This window comes from Lithobates pipiens, unplaced genomic scaffold (assembly GCF_037356315.1).
Source record: "Lithobates pipiens isolate NorthernLeopardFrog02 unplaced genomic scaffold, aLitPip1_a1.2 Scaffold_19, whole genome shotgun sequence".
In the NCBI taxonomy this organism is placed as follows: Eukaryota; Metazoa; Chordata; class Amphibia; order Anura; family Ranidae; genus Lithobates; species Lithobates pipiens.
The window spans coordinates 467629857-467647876 of record NW_027507764.1 but is presented as its reverse complement, the minus strand read 5'-3'; the positions used below and the strand labels follow the sequence as shown (position 1 = coordinate 467647876).

General features: G+C 40.4%; 1 protein-coding gene across 2 annotated transcripts in view; it reads left to right on the top strand.

Annotated features, from left to right (window-relative positions):
* SLCO5A1 (solute carrier organic anion transporter family member 5A1) overlaps positions 1 to 18020 on the top strand; it is a 153696-nt gene that overhangs the window by 108793 nt on the left and 26883 nt on the right. For both annotated transcript variants that reach the window (XM_077492846.1, XM_077492847.1), the window contains exons 6-8: positions 6641 to 6839; positions 9133 to 9292; positions 16856 to 17097. In XM_077492846.1, the coding sequence (XP_077348972.1) occupies positions 6641 to 6839; positions 9133 to 9292; positions 16856 to 17097 (601 nt within the window). The remainder of the gene's footprint in view (positions 1 to 6640; positions 6840 to 9132; positions 9293 to 16855; positions 17098 to 18020) is intronic.

Genomic DNA, 18020 nt, shown 5'->3' with positions numbered 1-18020 from the left:
GGAATTCTCTACAAACAATCGGACAAAGTCCGATCGGATCATGTTGTTGGTAAAATTTTATATCCAGCTCTCAAACTTTGTTGGTCGGACATTCCGACGGAAAAAGTAAGATGGGGCCCACACATGGTCGGATTATCCAACAACACGGTCCGATCGGATATTTTCCGACGGAATTTCCAACCGTGTGTACAAGGGCTAACAAGCTTGCTCAAATTTAAATCAGAGAGCTTGGCATTGACAGTACCAGAATTTAGTAATGAACCGAAGAAACTTCCTGTGAAAAGGTTTATTTGTTATGTGCCACCTGACAGCTTAAGCTGTTGGCAGCATTGCCACAGCTAGAGAGTCAGTAGGTGACAGGAAACCCTAAGATAGATTCAGTATTGTTAGTAATCTAAAAACTGCTTTAACACTTGTGAAATTTTATTAAATGCCAGAATAAGTGCAAAAACACTCATGGACATCTATGGGCTCTCACAATATTATCAGCTGCATGTTCTGTGCTGTGCCAAATTCATGGACAACAATATGGCTCAAATAAAATTAGTTTGTCAAGCTCTTCAGGGAGCAAGTGTCTAATATCCTGACAGTTGGGAAAAGAGGAAAAAAAAAAAAAAGGTGCTAATTCAATAGCAGGGTTTGGACTCGACCCCATGGGAGATTGGGCTAACGTTTAAAAAAAGTTTATGCTTAAATGCAGAAGTATAGTGCTACGAAAAAAATTGGTCTGCAAAGAAATATAGCGATGTGAACGACTGTTAATTAATAAATAGGTTGGTGTAGTTCATCACACAGATAACAACACAGCTGAAATGCACACACATTTGGTGCCTAGAAATAGTTGTTAGTTTTTAGTCCCTAGTTTGATTCTTGTAGTGACCCAGGCTTTACATGGGACCCTTACTTATGCCTAGGACAAGATTATTATTATACAAAATGTATATTGCGCCAACAGTTTGTGCAGTGCTTATATACAGATATAAAGAGAGAAAGTACAGTTAAATATAGTTCAATACAGATGGATTAGGAGAGCCCTGCTCATGGAGTTTACCATAAAATCTTAGATTAACCCTCACTGTTTTCTGGTGCTAAGCCAAACCCTCTTTCATTTAATTGTTCAATACTAGAATCTCAGTGGACGGTAGAGGCTCTTGCTTTAAAAATGTAATGATATAGGCAAGCTCCAGTCTTCCTTGGGTCCCCCGTTGGCACTCCTGGCCCCTCTTCTTCTCAGTGCGCCACCATAGAAAGCAGCTTCCTATCGTGGCACACCAGCAGGCTCGATCCCAAGCTTCCATAGACAGAGACAGCGTGGCTTGGCACCACCCTCTGCTCCCTTATCACAGTATTTGAGTGACAGCAGCCACAGCCAATGGCTAATGCTGCCTCTGCAAAACCTGCGAAGAGTGTCGCTACAGTGGGGGCACAGCGCTGGAGTGAGAGCTAGGGTAAGTATAGGGGAGTGGTGGTGAGGGGGTAATACTAATACCTAAACATTTTTTACGTTAATGCAGGGAATGTATTAAGGTTAAAAATGTTTAGGCTTTAAAACTACAGAGCTGAAATGCACACACAATATGGTGTCCAAAAATAGCTATGCTAGTCTTCATTTCCTATAATAATTTTTGATCCTTGTGGAGACCCTTGGGTTGTAGGCCAAGGCTTTACATGGAGCCTTGACTTCTGCCTAGGCCAAGATTAACTGGTACAAAGCCCAACCCTCTACCATTTACCATTTAATGCTAGCATCTCAGTGGACAGTAGAGGCTGTTCGCTTTTAAAAATAAAATGATATGGGCAAGGTTTAGATAGGCTAGGTCTTAATTATTGCCCCGGCAAGAGGACATCTTGGCCCAAGGTTTCAAGAGGGCCCTGAAGAACAGAGAAATCTATATGAAGACTTAAACCATTGGTTCATGCGCTTTAGCACTGTTACCTAGAAATATTTTACAAGAAAAACAAAATGGAAGGCGCACACACCTAGTGCATTATCAATGATAATTTAATAGTATTAAAAGTGTATGGACATGCTCAGGAACACAACACAGGGTACAGTTGATGCATTTTGGGGGTGCACCCCCTTCCTCAGAGCTATGTCTGCTTGTGAGTACCCATTTTTTTTATGTTATACTATTAAATTATCATTGGTAATGCATAAGCTGGGTGCGCCTTCCATTTTGTTTTTCTTGCAGATTCCTTCGGGTTACCTCATCTGAGGAAGTGAGCATCCACCCAGTCTTGGGAGGAGGCTCACTTCCTTAGAAGGAGGAAGCTCACTCATTTTACTCCTACTTTACCTGTTGCCCTCTATGTCAGAAGACCTTTTAGCACTGGAAGTGACTGTGTTTAGAATTGTTTTAGGCCAGGTCAAGTTAACTTGTGTGTATTGGAGGTTGAAGGGTGGCGAGAGTGAGAAAAACAAAAATCAGTTTTAATGACTTGCAGACCAAGTAACGTACATGCACTGCGGCAAAGTGGCTATATTGCACAAAATCACATACCTGTATATATGCAATGGCCTCTGGGGGAGTGTCCACATGCTGCAGGAGACCAATCATACGCTTATTGGACAGAGAGGGAGTCAATCAGAGGGTCCAGCAGACCCGATGTCCTCCAGCCACCCATGATTATTCCTGAGAGAGGCAGAATGGTGGTCTGCCTATATAAATAAGGCAGATCGCCATTCTGACAGGGGAGAAGATAGCTTGTGTTTCTACTAAGCAGGAACACAGATCTCTGTCTTCACCCAGTCAGAGCATCCCCCACACCGTTAGCAAGCACTCCCAGGGAACACATTTAACCCTTTGATCCCCCTGATGTTAAACCCTTCCCTGCCATTGTCATTACTACAGTGACAGTGAATTTCTTTTTAGCACTGATCACTGTTTGTGTCACTGGTCCCCTAAAAGTGTCATTTAGTGTCAGATTTGTCTGCTGCAATGTCGCAGTCCTGCTAAAAATCGCTGATCGCTGCCATGACTACAACATTTAAAAAAAAAATCCATAAATCTATCCCTTAGTTTGTAGACGCAGTAACTTTTGTGCAAGCCGATATGCTTATTGGGATTTTTTTTACCAAAAACAGCTATTTTTCTGCCCACCTGGTAGATGAACCATAGTCTGCTGGATAGGGGTGGGGGTGTAAAGTGAATTTGTTGCCCTATGTTCCATCAGATTAGGTGATCCGTCAAAACTTGAAATGAAAATGACGTTCCATCACGTCCATCTTGGTACACCCTGCACTCAGCTGCAGTAAGCCTGCAGTCTGAAGTCACCAAGCGGACATCTTTTTACACTCACCGGAGTCTTGCATTTCACAATTATTTTTACCAGTAAACTGAGCTTATGTAGTGAAATATAGTATTTACAATTCTGTGACACTGTTTTGATGTTGAATTTTTAAAAGCAGCGGTCTTCTGTCAGATTAGCAAAACTGTGAGATCAGCAGGCTTGCCGCTGCTTTTAAAATTCAACATCAAAACAGTGTCACAGAATTGTAAATACTGTATTTCACTATATAAGCTCAGTTTAGTGGTAAAAATAAGTGTCAAATGCAAGATTTCGGCGGTGACTTCAGACTATAGGCTTTGGCGACTTCAGACTGTAGGCTTTGTGTGGCAGAGTGCGGGTGTACCAAGATGGGCATGACGGAACGTCACTTCCATTTTAAAATCTGACGGGTCGCCTCATCTGATGGAACACCTGCATGTTTTGTTTTTTTGACCTGCAGTAGTCCTGCATTTCAGGCACTGCTGACATTAGTACTGTACACCTGCATACCACCTCTGCTGCCTTAAGACACATGATGGCAATTTAATACAGCACTGGATCTAGTATTTTTGAAAGCAGACCTACCCTTCAAGTCCAGGTTTACTTTACGGGATTACATTAACTGGAGACAAATCAGCTGTAACTGCACATATCAGGGCTAGAGATCATCTACTTAAATGTACAAAACATTAGTATTTTACACCACACAGGCAGAAGGGGAATAGTGCAGACAGCGAGTAAATGAATAATCATGCTGGCTAGTGTTCACTTTGCTGTGGATCATATTGTAAGAATAGATACATTGTTCCCTTTTTGTCAATGACTTATGGTAAATCAATGCTTTTTTTTATTATTTTATGCTGTGGTTTCTGTGCCAGGGAAGTCCATAAGCTCCTTTAATGCAGTGCTTTAAAACACTAATGCATGCTGAAAGCTTTTAGTGGATTTCATATTAAAGCTATAAATAACAGGAGACTTTTCTTGAAGGTGGATATTGAATTGCAGAATGGTGCATAGAATACTCTATAGGTAAAGCAATTCATATGTGTTATTTTTGGCAAATGCTGACTTTATGTAATTAAATTAACAGAGCTGGCCTTGGCCCCAATTTCATCTCTAGATGAGACAGATTTGTCCTTGAAAATAACTGCACAATGCAAATGTATTACCCTGGTATACTGCAGAGGGTGTTCTGTATATAAAGAAAATATTTCGGCCAAACAACTCTGGGAAACAGTGAGGTCATTCTGAACTCATTTTTGCTAACTTTGAAATTTTTATTCAGATTGCACAAATTGTAAGGATATATACATATGTCACTTACCTGCAGTGCTTTGATTGCCATGTTTATCCTCCTGCCTTGTTATCCCTCTGAATATGCAAGTCTACAAATATGAATGTATTTAAGTATGGAATGGGTCATGTTACTTTTTATCAACTACCACCCAGGCCACAGGCAACATACAGTATCTACTTGAGTTGTAGAATACATAAAAAAAAAAATAAAAAAAATTGAAAATACACCTCTGTCATACAACTCTTAATGCACAATCCATGGGGAGACAGAGAGCAGCCTTGGGTTCTAAATAGCGATTATTGATCACTGTGTATGGCGTTACTCCTTTTTCATAGCTGCCAGGACTAATTAAATCAAGTGACACCATTTTCCTTCCTTCCTTGCAAATTTTTCTTTCTTTCTTCCTCCCTCCCATTAAATCATTTAAAATGTGTAGAACACATTCAGTGTGTCTCCTTTACAGTAATTATCAGGCCTTTCCCTTTCAAAGTCCTCTGAGTGAGTGAGTAGGAAGATGCGCCCGGTGTCCAGAAAGATCCAACTCTTTAATGGGATAAAGAGCATTTATTGAAGGTGTACACATTTAAATTGAGCCAATGTGTTTCAGGGGAATTGCCTCCTCCTTCTTTGGGGCTGCTCTTTTATCCAGTTATTGATTGCTGCCGGACAAAAGGGAAGGTCCAGGTTAGGAATCGCTGCAGCCTTTTAATTACTTTCTCGTTATTCTCGTTTGCACTGCAATGAACCTTTTAAACTGCTCAGGGAAAGAGCAGCACATAATACATCAACAGATTTTTTATTCTGTTCAGCTTTGGTTGTGTGTATGCTCAGGACATCCAGCTGTGTGTGTGCTCAGGACCAAGGGGGCTTATCATCACCACCCACCGTTGGGTTCAACCCATTGGAAATGATCCCTTCCTTACTTCATTATGGAGCCACCTACCAACTATACTATAGCGACCAATCAAATAAGTCCAGTGCGGTCTCCAGCCCTAAACTAGGTATTTCAAAGTCTCCTGAAAGTTGTAAGCATCTCTTTTAAATAGGTTTCATGCTTTTTAGGCAGTACATTTGGTTAACAAAATAGAGAAGTTAAATAGGAAATAAACCTGGACATAAAATAAAATAAAAGTAAATTAAAGAAATAAAAAATATTTGATGTGCCTGGATGGGTTTTTGGGTACTAAAATCGATAGGTCTGTTGATCTATAGTGGTTTAGACTGGTAAAATTAACCCTGTGGGCCTGCTTTTCATGCAAAGTGAGATGAAACTGAAGTGATGATGTCTGATTATAATGGTGGCCTCAACTACATCCTCCAACATCACCAATGGGCCACCACACTTAATATTCATTATATGTAATGCTACAGAAGACCATCTGTAGAAACACAATATATAGGAGATGATCAGTTACTGTGGAAATGGGTTCAGTCAGAGAACGGATACGTGTTGCCAAATACATTCAGAGACTGGGGACATGTTAAACAAGATTGTGAGAAATCACTGCAATTACAGTGCCTTCACAAATCAATGCCACCCGCTCCTACTACTGACTGATAAGTACCAAAAGTCTGAAGGTTGGACACCAGAGCCTTACAACGTGTAATAATGTATAATAACACATTAAACTTCACCTTTCTTCAATCTGTAAAGCAAAATTAAATGAGGCTATAGGTTTCTCCAGTTTGTATGTAGCTCTTTTTCCAAACCAATGCAATGGTTTGGTGTGAACAAGGCACATAGACAACTATTGCATTTGCCTTATCCTTGTGTTAAGGCTGCTTTAATCAATGCAGCTCATTGCTCTTGGTATGGACTCTAAAGGTAACCTGTCCTCTTGGGGCCCATTCGGTCTGGACAGTATCACAAAGCAATTGTATAATGACCCCACACTGCATACTAGTTCCAATGCAGGCACATTCTAATAGTCTGTTACTGAATGTCTTCACTTTATAAATCACAGTATTTAGGGTTGTGACTTGAGGTTGTTCAACAAGTATGCAGTTTTATTTTTTCTGAGTGGACACAAAATAAAATCCAGTGCTGATTTGATTTGTTTTTATGAATTTCAGGCCTTATCATTGTGCCCAGTGCTGGTGTTGGGATTGTGCTAGGTGGTTACATCATCAAGAAACTTAAACTGAGCGCAAGAGAATCTGCAAAGTTGGCTATGATCTGTAGTGGTGTGTCCCTGCTCTGTTTCTCTACCCTGTTCATTGTGGGATGTGAGAGCATCAATCTTGGTGGTATTAATATACCTTATACTACTGGGTAGGTATACACTTTCTTGACCATGTTTGCTTCCAATACAGTTTTAGTTATACACTGGCCTTGCTATGAGCTTTCTGCACAGAGCTGTATTTCAAATAGACATCCTTCATAGACACTTTTGTGTTTTATTTTACCAGAAATGTTTGTGGATACACAGTTTACAGCAATTTGTATAAAATGTATATAAAATACACATCATATCTAATTAGAAAAGTAATTTTTCTTCTGATTTTGTTAGTTAATCATTATTATAACCCACCTCTTCAATTAAGTAGTTATGATCTGGAGCACCATTCCAAAAGCACGTGGGACCTATTGATGTGGGTATTCATGTACCGCTGCTCCCTCTCTCTCTGCAGTTTTAAGCTGCCCCCAAAACTACAATTCCCCCACCCAAGAAAAATATAACAGTACCTCTCCACAACTTTACTATCCTCTTCCTCTCCATCAGTTCTTCAAAACCTTGCTCTACCTTAAAAGGAACCTGGGATGCTTGTCACAACAACGCATCTTCAGGAACAGGTCAGCAAAGGCAGCTTATATATTTATATCCTTATATGTTACCTTTAAAGTATAACTAAAGGCAAACCTTTTTATTTTAGTTTTGGAGTGGAGAGGGGTTAGTGTGCTTGTCAGTTTTTATTGTTGTCTGTGCCCCAATTAAGAAGAATCACCCTCTCTATTTGTCCTGTTTACCATTATCATTGATAGTGAACGTAAAAGAAAATCACAAATTCTGGGTTGTCCCCAGAAAAGAGGGGAATTCTTCCAATGGGGACATTAGTTCTGCTGAGGAGGGGGTCCCCACAGAATTCCCTTAATTTGCAGGAATTTCCTCTCACTTCCTGTTTGGCTATGGGACAGGAAGTGAAGGGAAATGTCTGCAATGGGACACAGACGGCAAAAAAAAAAAAATCTGACGGGGTTACAACCCTCCCTTACTCTATCCAAAATGAAAAAAAAAAGTTTTGCCTATAGTTCTACTTTAAGTTATTCATCTGGAATAAGCGACGCATCAGAGTGGTGGCAGCCTGTTTAGGTTACTATATTCAAAAATCAGGAGCAGCTTCTAGATCAGTAGCCCCTTAAGGGATATATTTTACTTTTATGAAGACATTTTCCTGAAACTGCTCCCTCTCACCCTCTTATGCCATGAATAGTTGCCAGTAGAGACCTCAGATTAGTAAGCAAACTTTTCAAAAGGTTGCAGCCTGTGCCAGGTTGGATGGCTCTGCTGTCTTCTCTTCCAAGCACCTGCATCTTTTCTACATCAGTTGTAAGTCATTTACCTGCAAGCCCACAACTAAGTAGACAGCTTGTCCATTATAAGGAGCAGTTAGGCTAATATAGTATAGAAATATTGTTATCCTCTAAAGTAATCGTGTCATGACAGAAATGCAGGGATTACAATTACTGACCTCCTACTGAAAATGATTTATACTGACCCACTTGTATCAGTAATTTCTCAGGCCTTGACCGGTAACGAATATGCAAATCTGCAAATCAGAAAGTCAGAGTAAAGTCATTATCTGCATGCTTGTTCTAGGTCAGTATTGAAATAAGGAGATCAGAATGACAGCCAAGCAACCAGCATTATCAGAAGGAAGTCATTTGACTATCTTTCTTAGGAAGGAAGTCAAACTGATCTGGTAAGCAGATCATTTCTTCATTTCACCTTGGGTGTTCACGGTCATCTATATTTGGTGAAGGATCACACAATATTTGGTAGAAGACATCGGTTTGAAGACGGATGTTTTATATATATATATATATATATATATATATATAATTCCTTTTTGAAGAACTTTTTCTCAGTGATTAATTTCTGTGGTTTATTCAATATATTTGTCACTTTGCTGGGACTATATATATAATTTTTTACTTTGTTGGGATGTTATATTTCCATTTTTGGTTAAAGGGTGACTTTTTTTATTTATTTTTTTATTCATATATATGAACAATTGAGATTGCCACATATTTAGAGATGTACCAATAGCATGAATATTATATATTATAGTGCCCCCTACATTTAATTTTCACATTTTAGGAGCACAACACTCTTTGACGGGAGCAGCAATTAATGAGTCTTAATTTACAGTTTGGAGCAAAGTTTGTTTCTACTTCTATTAATTTTTCTAACACTGTCTATTGTCATTTATATATTTAATCAACCGCAATAGGGGATAAAAGAAGGTTTTTAACTTCATTTTAGAGTCTTGGCGTATGAAATCATCTTGTCTTCACGGCAGTACACAGTTTGTAGTAAGTGTAAAATGTTCTCTTTCCTTCTCAGCCCCACGTTAACGATGGCACACAGGAATCTAACAGGTGGCTGTAATGTTAACTGCGGTTGTAAAATACATGAATACGAGCCAGTGTGTGGATCGGATGGAATTACATACTTCAATCCTTGTCTTGCTGGATGCAGCAATGTGGGAAATCAAAGCATTGCAGTAAGTACAAAATGTGAACTACCGTACTCGCCTACTGACTCTGCTGCTTGGAAGTCAAGACAAATGCTTATATTTATGAGATTATGACAGTGGAGCATATTTCTAAAGCGGTGAATGTGATAATTACTGCATGCTCGGTGCACATTCACGAAGAGTCATTCATCATAATAAAGCACATCTACCTGCAAACAACCATCGCTACTTATTCAGTGCACACTTATTAGAGAACCATTCACCATGTTCATAAAACACATCTGTTTGCACATGCACTGAATTGGGCAACATTCACTACACATTTACCAGTAAGCCATTCACCGTGTTCAATGCTTCATTGGACACGGTGAATGGCTTTTTGGTAAATGTGTATTGAATGTTGCCCAATTCAGTGCATGTGCAAACAGATGTGTTTTATGAACATAGTGAATGGTTCTCTAGTGTTGATGGGCTTTGGACTTGTTTTGATGGCATCAAATTGACATTGGTTTAAGATGCTTCGGAAATCAATCATGTATCAATGACATGTGCATGTTTTTGCAATAACTTTACCTGCTGTTGAGCTCCATCTAACCTGTTACAAGCAGGTCTGGCATTTCCATAGATCTGTATGGGAATGCAAAACCTGTCTTTTGCGAAACAATAGCCCATTGACACAGGACCCAATACACATTTGCCTGCACTGAATCAGGCAAACTTCCCAGACCATCACCAATGCCTGTACTTCAATGGAAAAATGGTTCTTACTGTTCTATTCACCCTTTTCATGATTTTTAGAATGTGCATAGACTCGTATGGGAATGAAAAACCTGTCTAATGTGAATAAAAGCCCATCAACACATGCCCCAAAACACATTTGCCTGCAATGAATTGGGCAAAATTCTTTGAGCTTTACCAATGCTTGCTGTTCAATAGAAAATGGTTCTTACTGTTCTATTCACCCTATTCATAAGTTTTAGAATGTGAGGCTGAAACAAAGCTTGTGTTCAGAGTGAGAGACGAGTGTTGGCTTTTGGTTTTATCTGTGCTGTGTGGAGTTCAAACAACTAACATGAGTGCTGGATCTACCTTGCTGTGCTATAACTGGATTACAGTGCTTGACAAGAAATACCTGTAATACATTTTGGGTTGCTGTCCTGCTGAATCAAAATAATTGAATGGCTCCTTTTTAGTACAACTAAAGTTGAGAGGAAGGTGTGGGAGTGCCATCAGTCTAAAGTGTAGCCCAAATATAAACAGAACATCAGGGGTTATAAAAAAAGGTGTATCCTGTTTAGCGTGACCGTCTTTTTAAAGTATTTGTAAAGGTTACGACTTTTTTTTCCAATAGCAAATATGTCATACTCACCTGCTTCCCCACCGACGCTACAGCCCCCCCTCCCCCCGCTGAGTGCCAAGCAGCTTGCTCTATTGGCTCTTTTGCAGACTTGTTCTCGTGGTGCATCTGTGTATGTCCAGGAGACACACAGAGCGCATCTCGACCCCGCCCCCCACTCGCTGCCCACTAGCTGTGATTGACAGCAATGGTAGGCAGTGGCTTCCACTGCTATGTCTCTGCCAATAAGGAGGGAGAGCCCTAGGAGAGCTTATGCTCTAGGGCACATTGATGGATTGGGATTGGGGGCTGAAGGGGGAGCTGCACCCTAAAGGTTTCTGACCTTCACGCATAGAATGAACATACTGTTATTGAAAAATAAACATAGTTGTTGATAAAAAAGAATGATCCACTTAAAATTTCTTAAAATTATTCCAAACTCTGAAGGTTTTTTTTTTAATGTAATGCATTCTCTGCATTAAGGTAAAAAAAACTTCCACTGTGTGTTCCTCCCTCCCCCTCCCTATCACTTACCTGACTCCTGTATCAATTCAGCGCTGTGCCCATCTGCAAATCTTCTCTCCCTCCTTCAGCTTTCCTGAGAACAGCGGCTGCGGTCAGTCAAATCCAGCAAGGGGGTGAAGCCAAGACACACTGTGTGTGTCTTTGGAAACACACAGCCTGGCTCGAGAGTGAGCCCACAAGTGGCTTGGTATGGGGGCTAGACAAGATTGTCAGTGGGGGACCCCAGAAGAGGAAGTTTGGGGCAACTCTGTGCAATACCCTTGCACAGAGCAGGTAAGTATAAACCTGTTTATTATTTATTTTTAAAAAGACTTTACAATCACTTTAAGGACACAAAATACAGGCATGTGAAAGATAAACAAGAAATACAATTCCTTAGATACAGCTGAGGTACTTCTGTAACATAAACACATCCAAGGTAATATTAGACATGTTCATAGCAGACGTATCCAGGTCATTAGTATAAAAATTGTTCTGATGTCTGATGTCCATTGCCGTATTACATATCGAAGGCCAAAATCCTGACAAATGTCAGTTTCATTACCCAGATAAGTGCAAACATCACCTGTCCCTGATTTTGGAATTTATATACATTCTAATGTAGAGAGAAAGAAAGGAGGTCACATGGAAATTTTATTCTTCAGTTATTGAGCTTGGTTAAAGGGTAAGTTCACTTTTAAGGAAAAAATAATAAATGCACATATTTTTGCAGGAAAAAAAGATGACAGCACTTCGTCATCTTGCTGTATTAGGGCTCATGCACACTGGGCTTTAAAAATGTGGCTTTTACCGATGTTTGGCATTTTTTTCTGCATGTAGACACACCTCTATGTTAGCCTATGGGTTTATGCACACATAGGCGTTTACAGGTAGTTTTACAGGCTGAAAAAAACCATCGCCAGCTTGTTTAGGAGAGGAGCTTTTGGGCAGAAAATAATGCTTAATGTGTCAAATGCATGTAAATGTACCTGAATTCTAGACACATTTAGTTTAACCGTTCATTCATTTGGCTAGAAAAAAAAACTATTTTGGCCAATGGAATGTATAAATGCTAAAATGTTTTAGGTGTGTTTCATCTTTTTTCACAGCATCCATATATGTGTGTAAAAGTCTGAATAATGGTAATATAGGATTAATGGTAATATAAAGTCTGATTGTTAGAATTTGATGTGTATTTTTGACTTTGTGCTCCTAGATCTGTGCTATTGCAGTTATAAAACCTAAACTAATATAAATTCCTGAGGACAAAGGTTATCCTGTGAAAGACATTGAGAAGATATAATATATTTCTACACTGTCATCTTTCTGGATTTCAACAACATTACTAATGTTTTTTAGTTTTACATTGGATTCTGATTTTGGGATGATTTTGTAATTGTATTTTTGTATTATGTGTTTTTTTTTTTTTGTTATATATTCTGGTATCTTTGCTTACACTTAGGAATACCTGAAAAGTCCCCAAAAAGGATTAAAGAGGTTTTTGAGGATTATTGTATAGAGAGCATAGGAAGTTATCAGCTCACAACATTTTTGGCAAGATCGTCGGGTGTTTTTTGAACTTATCAAACAAATACAAGAAAACGATTTCAGTGATATTTAAGGGAACAAATAAGATATGTTCATTAGCATTTAGATGTGCTTTAAATCTACAGGCAACCTAGAGAACGATCTACGCTAATTGTATTCATATGTAATTTTCTACGACTAGGTGTCTTACAGAAAATAGTGGCCAACCTGATGCACAAACTTCCCCCCCAACTTCATCACAGAGCAGGTCCTTGTCCTGGTGAAGGGGATGCAGGGCCCCCAGTGGTTTAAATTCTGCATTGTATGGGCCAGTTAATTCTAGGCAGTCTTTCAGCACCAATAAGGTTAAACAATTATGATACAGTTTTACAGCACAGACTTTAAAGTGAGCCTGTCAGGACCTAAAATGTGTCAAAAGTAACAAAGTATTGTAGAATAGTTACAATGTAGTATCTGTGTTCTGCTAGTCAAACACTAATAGAAATGTTACCCTTAAGAACGTTCCTTTAATTTTCTAATCATTAGTGGAGTCAAATTGATTTTGTTTTCGGCCACAGTAACAAGACAATTCAAAGGAGCAGGCTGGAAAGTCCTCCTTGAAGGAATTTCTAACAATGTATGTGTTTTTTGTTCCATAAAGTCCATTTGTTCCAAAATCAAATGTAAAAAACAACGTTTGGCAAATCATTGGAAGGTGCTGGGAAGTTTCAAATGTTTGTGCAAATGTTCTTTTAAAAATCTAATAGTGTATTGGCCAGCTTTAGTTTTCAAATCAATTTTCTGTGGATTTCTTAGGATCCTAGGCTCGGGCTGTGCATGCACTTCTTCCCTAGGTAGGATAAAGCCAGATAGACCAGGCCAAATGAACCCCCTACCATTAACTTGTTATATGGCAGAAATTCAGTGCGGTAAAAGCTTTTGCATCAGAAAGTTGAATGACAGGAGTGGCACTTATCACTGGAAGTGGGAGAATAGTTTTCACTTTGGCAGAAGTTGAGGACCTCTGTACAGCTTGGGATCTATGAGGACTTCAAAGGGTACATTGATTGATTTGAATACTTACTCAGGTACATGAGGTTTGCAATTTAGTTAGCACTGGTACTTTAGAAACATTTCAGGCCTGGTCAATTTCACAGTTATTTCTACAGTTTAATGTAAAAGTATAAATATCCAACAAAGTTAACCTGTCTTCTTTCTGAAGATTGATTTTTCCTAGATGAAATACTGACACTTTGATACTAGCAATTCCGTGCAAAGAACAACCGTTCTTTTAACAGAAACGTCTCTAAGCTGCCCGATTCCTCCTGAACGAACCTGCACTAACACCCCCACTCCAGCCTCCTACATACCCAGTAGCATTTCTTACCCAAGTCCTGTGCAGGGTTTTCTTCATGCAGGGAAGAATTCCTCTTCAGTGCCGGCTTGCTATGAAACATGTATATGGGGCCATACCAGGAAGCAGTGCAGGCATCCACAACAGCCCTATACAAGCCAGTAAGTGCTCAGTGTGCGATAATCTTTGCACAGAATGCACCTCTGCTACACAGGTAAGAATTGGGGTGGGGGTGTTCAGATTAGTCCAGGAGGGATGGGAAGTGAATTTAAGGATTTTCTGTGAGTAGTATAGTTGTCCTTTACATGCTCTAAATCAGCCCTTTTCAACCAGGGTGCCTTGAGGTTTCTTCAGGGGTGCCTTGGCAAAATGCCTAAAAATTGATCAAAAAGTGTATACAAGCCAGCAAGTGGATCAAGCCTGCCCTTTAGTTACACAAAGCCACACGTTTTCATTATACATCATTGCGACGAGACACTGGCATCCTAACAAACAATGATGTCATCCGTTAAGAAGGGTGTCTTTTGCCTCCATAGCATTCTTGTTTGACCCTCCTGTGCTCCTCTCTCTCAGCACTGGGGTCACATTAGCTGACTGATGGAGAGAACTTGAGGGAGAAGAGAAACAATGGAATACTAATCAGTACCAGTGTGCAAAAGCGTATTCGCTGTGGAAGAATAAATCACCTCTAAGGTTAGGTGTCCTACGTGTGGATGTTGTTGCATTGTGTAAAACTATTAGAATCGTTTTTACATTTTAGAATGGGGTGCATTGGGACTGTCCATAATTTTAAAGGGTGCTTTGACTGAAAAAAAGGTTGAGACACATTGCTCTAAATCACTGACTCAGAAGCAAAAACTTCTGGTTTTGCTAGATTGCATATTTGCTCAAAATGAGTAGGTCTGACATATTAAAGCCAGTAGTTCAGCAGTGCAGACACTTAAAGCGGAGTTCCACCCTAAAGTGGAACTTTCACTCATCGGATCCCCCCCTCCGGTGTCACAGTTGGCACCTTTCAGGGGGGAGGGGGTGCAGATACCTGTCTAAGACAGGTATTTGCTCCCACAGGAGTCTATGCCTCTTCCTGTCCCGATGCGCTGTCTGCTGGGACAAACACGGGTCCCAGAGACAGCGCGGACCATTCCTATTGTACTGCGCAACTCGGGCATGCACACTAGGGAACCGGGAAGTGAAAACGCAATGCTTCACTTCCTGATTCCCTCACCCAGAATGGCGAGCGATCAATCGGCCTCGGCTGCCGACATCGCTGGACCCTGGGACAGGTGAGTGTCCATTTATTAAAAGTCAGCAGCTGTAGTATTTATAGCTGCTGGCTATTAATAATTTTTTTTTCCAGTGAAATCCCTCTTTAACTAACATTTTCAGAAGGCCAGCAATGGCAGCCCCTGTATTTCTGTCATGACCAATTAACTTGCAGTTTCACGTTTACTGTAATGTTAATCAACAGTCCCAACATATGAGTCCAACATACCTTTTATCATTTATTATGATCTTGTTCAGAGACTGAGAGCAGTGAGGACCCTATAATAACTAAAGGCATTTTGAAAGGCAGCCATGCCTAAAAGCTGTTCAGAGAAGCTATCACTTTCTGGACAGGGATGATTTAACTATGCAAGATGTAAGCCCATGGCATGTTGGCATTTCAGTGATTCAAAGCTGAGCCAAGGCAACCTGAGAAGCCTGCACCACGCTAGGTTATTGTGACACTGTCTGGACAGCCGTGAGAACTCTTTTCTGGTTCTACCTACCTTTTACTCTTTGCTGTGATCCTGATTACAAGACTGTACCTTCTGTCATCATATCAGCTGTGTTTTTACAGAATAGTGTTCTTATTCCAGGCTTTGACTTGACATGCCCTGGTAGCTCAGATCCAGTTTCCAATTAGTTACTGGCATTTATTTATATAGAAGGATCAGTGTAACCGATTGAAACAAGAGAGATATATTCTCTCACCAAGTTGTCTAACCTTAGACATACTGACTACCAGCTGGACAGTGTATTCATATTAGGAATGTGCTGAATGTGCTGAAGCATTTCTTTCCCTGTTTGAGAAAATCTATTTAATATTAGTCATAAGTTAAAGGGCACCTGCCAGTTTATAAAAGAGGTGCCACAGAATAGAGGGACAAGAAATAGAATATACTTTACTAGTTATGATAGTTTTAATGTATTATGGAAGTGCGGTCTATAAGAACTATTAATCCAGGATATGAAATATGTATATGGAGTTGATACCTACCACCAAAGCAGTGGCTGTTTTTTTGTAAAAGTAAAAGTAGGATACTGTTTGTTTTGGTCTCTGAAGGCTAGGCCAGGTAGAGTAAGGGTGGGCTCCCTGGCCACCACTCCATGCAAGGTTTTCCAGTCTTGGAAGGAACAGCAGTGTTTAAAAAAGGTTCCCGATTACAGAGTGTGTGTTGAGCCTATGAGGGTAGAGCTTGCCAGCTGACCAAAGCCCTGATTTTGCTCTTCTGTTGGATATAGCCCTGTGTGGAACAAGCTGTTTTGTCCTGCTTGCTAAATAAAAGTCAGAAGGAAACCCTGAAAAATACACTGCCAAGTTAAAAGTGATGCAAACAAAGCCTGAGGATTCTTTACTGATTCATCTTCATGCATGTGTAAATTTCTACTTGAACTACTGAGCTCACTAAACAACCTCTTTCACAGCCTAACCTGCCTAACCTAACCTAACCTAACTTGTCTATTTGCCTGCTTTTCCTTTGCAGTATCTGCTGCAAATAAATGCACCATTACAAGACACACTTGTGTCTACACCCTTACCACAATATCAGCACAGTTATTTTATATAAACATCAAATATAACTCTTTCTTCTTGTGTCTGTTGCAGGTAAAAAATTACACTGAATGTGCTTGTGTCCAAAGTCGACAAGTCATCACTCCACCTACAGTGGGCCAACGCAGCCAACTCCGAGTGGTCATTGTCAAGACCTATCTGCATGAAAATGGTTATGCTGTGTCGGGCAAATGCGATCGAACCTGCAATACACTCATTCCATTTCTGATATTTCTCTTCATAGTTACTCTCATCACAGCATGTGCACAACCCTCAGCCATCATTGTGACTCTCAGGTGAGTTCACATATATTCAGGAGCTTTGTATATGGGCATATCTGTAGATGATTGGGCCTTATAGGGCGTCCGGATGCTTCAACCAACCACCTACATGGCATTCCCACCTAACAAACAATGACTATTAATCCTGAAAAATTATTATTTTCTGATCCATTGTTTTTTAATATTATTATACAAAGTCATTACATTAAAGCATATTCTGGTCAAAAAAATGCAAAGGTTCATTTAGTGTTGTAAGGTGGAAGGTTTTAGACATACAAATAAAACATGTAATTGGGGCCAAAGTGGCTAAAAATGTGTGGTTGAGCAACGTTTTAAGCACCCTCTCTTAAGCTGAAAAGGCAGCAGATGGGACTGTTCACATGCAATTCTCTCTCCTGTCGCATTCAGCAGGCAGTACCCCAGTGGCAGCTGGTGCTCAAACTTTTTTGGAGGGGTTGCAAACGAACTGAAAAATTCTGAAAATGCAATGCATGAATCTATCCATACTACACAGAGGGGGTGGCTGGAGAGAGGGGGCAGCGCTTGTGAGCCCTTAATTGACGCACCGCCACTGCTGTACCCCAAATGAACCCAAGCTTTTGATTAAAATGGGGAGGCACCATAAGCACCCTACAAGTACATGCCATGCTTGTGGCTTGCAGCGCATTGGCACAGTGTCTGGATAAAGCTTGGAGGAGGAGTTTTCATTCTCCCACGTCCACCCAGGAGCCCCCTCCTTCTCCCACGTCCACCCAGGAGCCCCCTCCTTCTCCCACGTCCACCCAGGAGCCCCCTCCTTCTCCCACGTCCATCCAGGAGCCCTCTTCTTCTCCCACTTCCACCCAGGAGCAATCTCTTTTTCCCACGTCCACCCAGGAGCAATCTCCTTCTCCCATGTCCACCCAGGGACCCTCTCCTTCTCCCCCAGGGACCCTCTC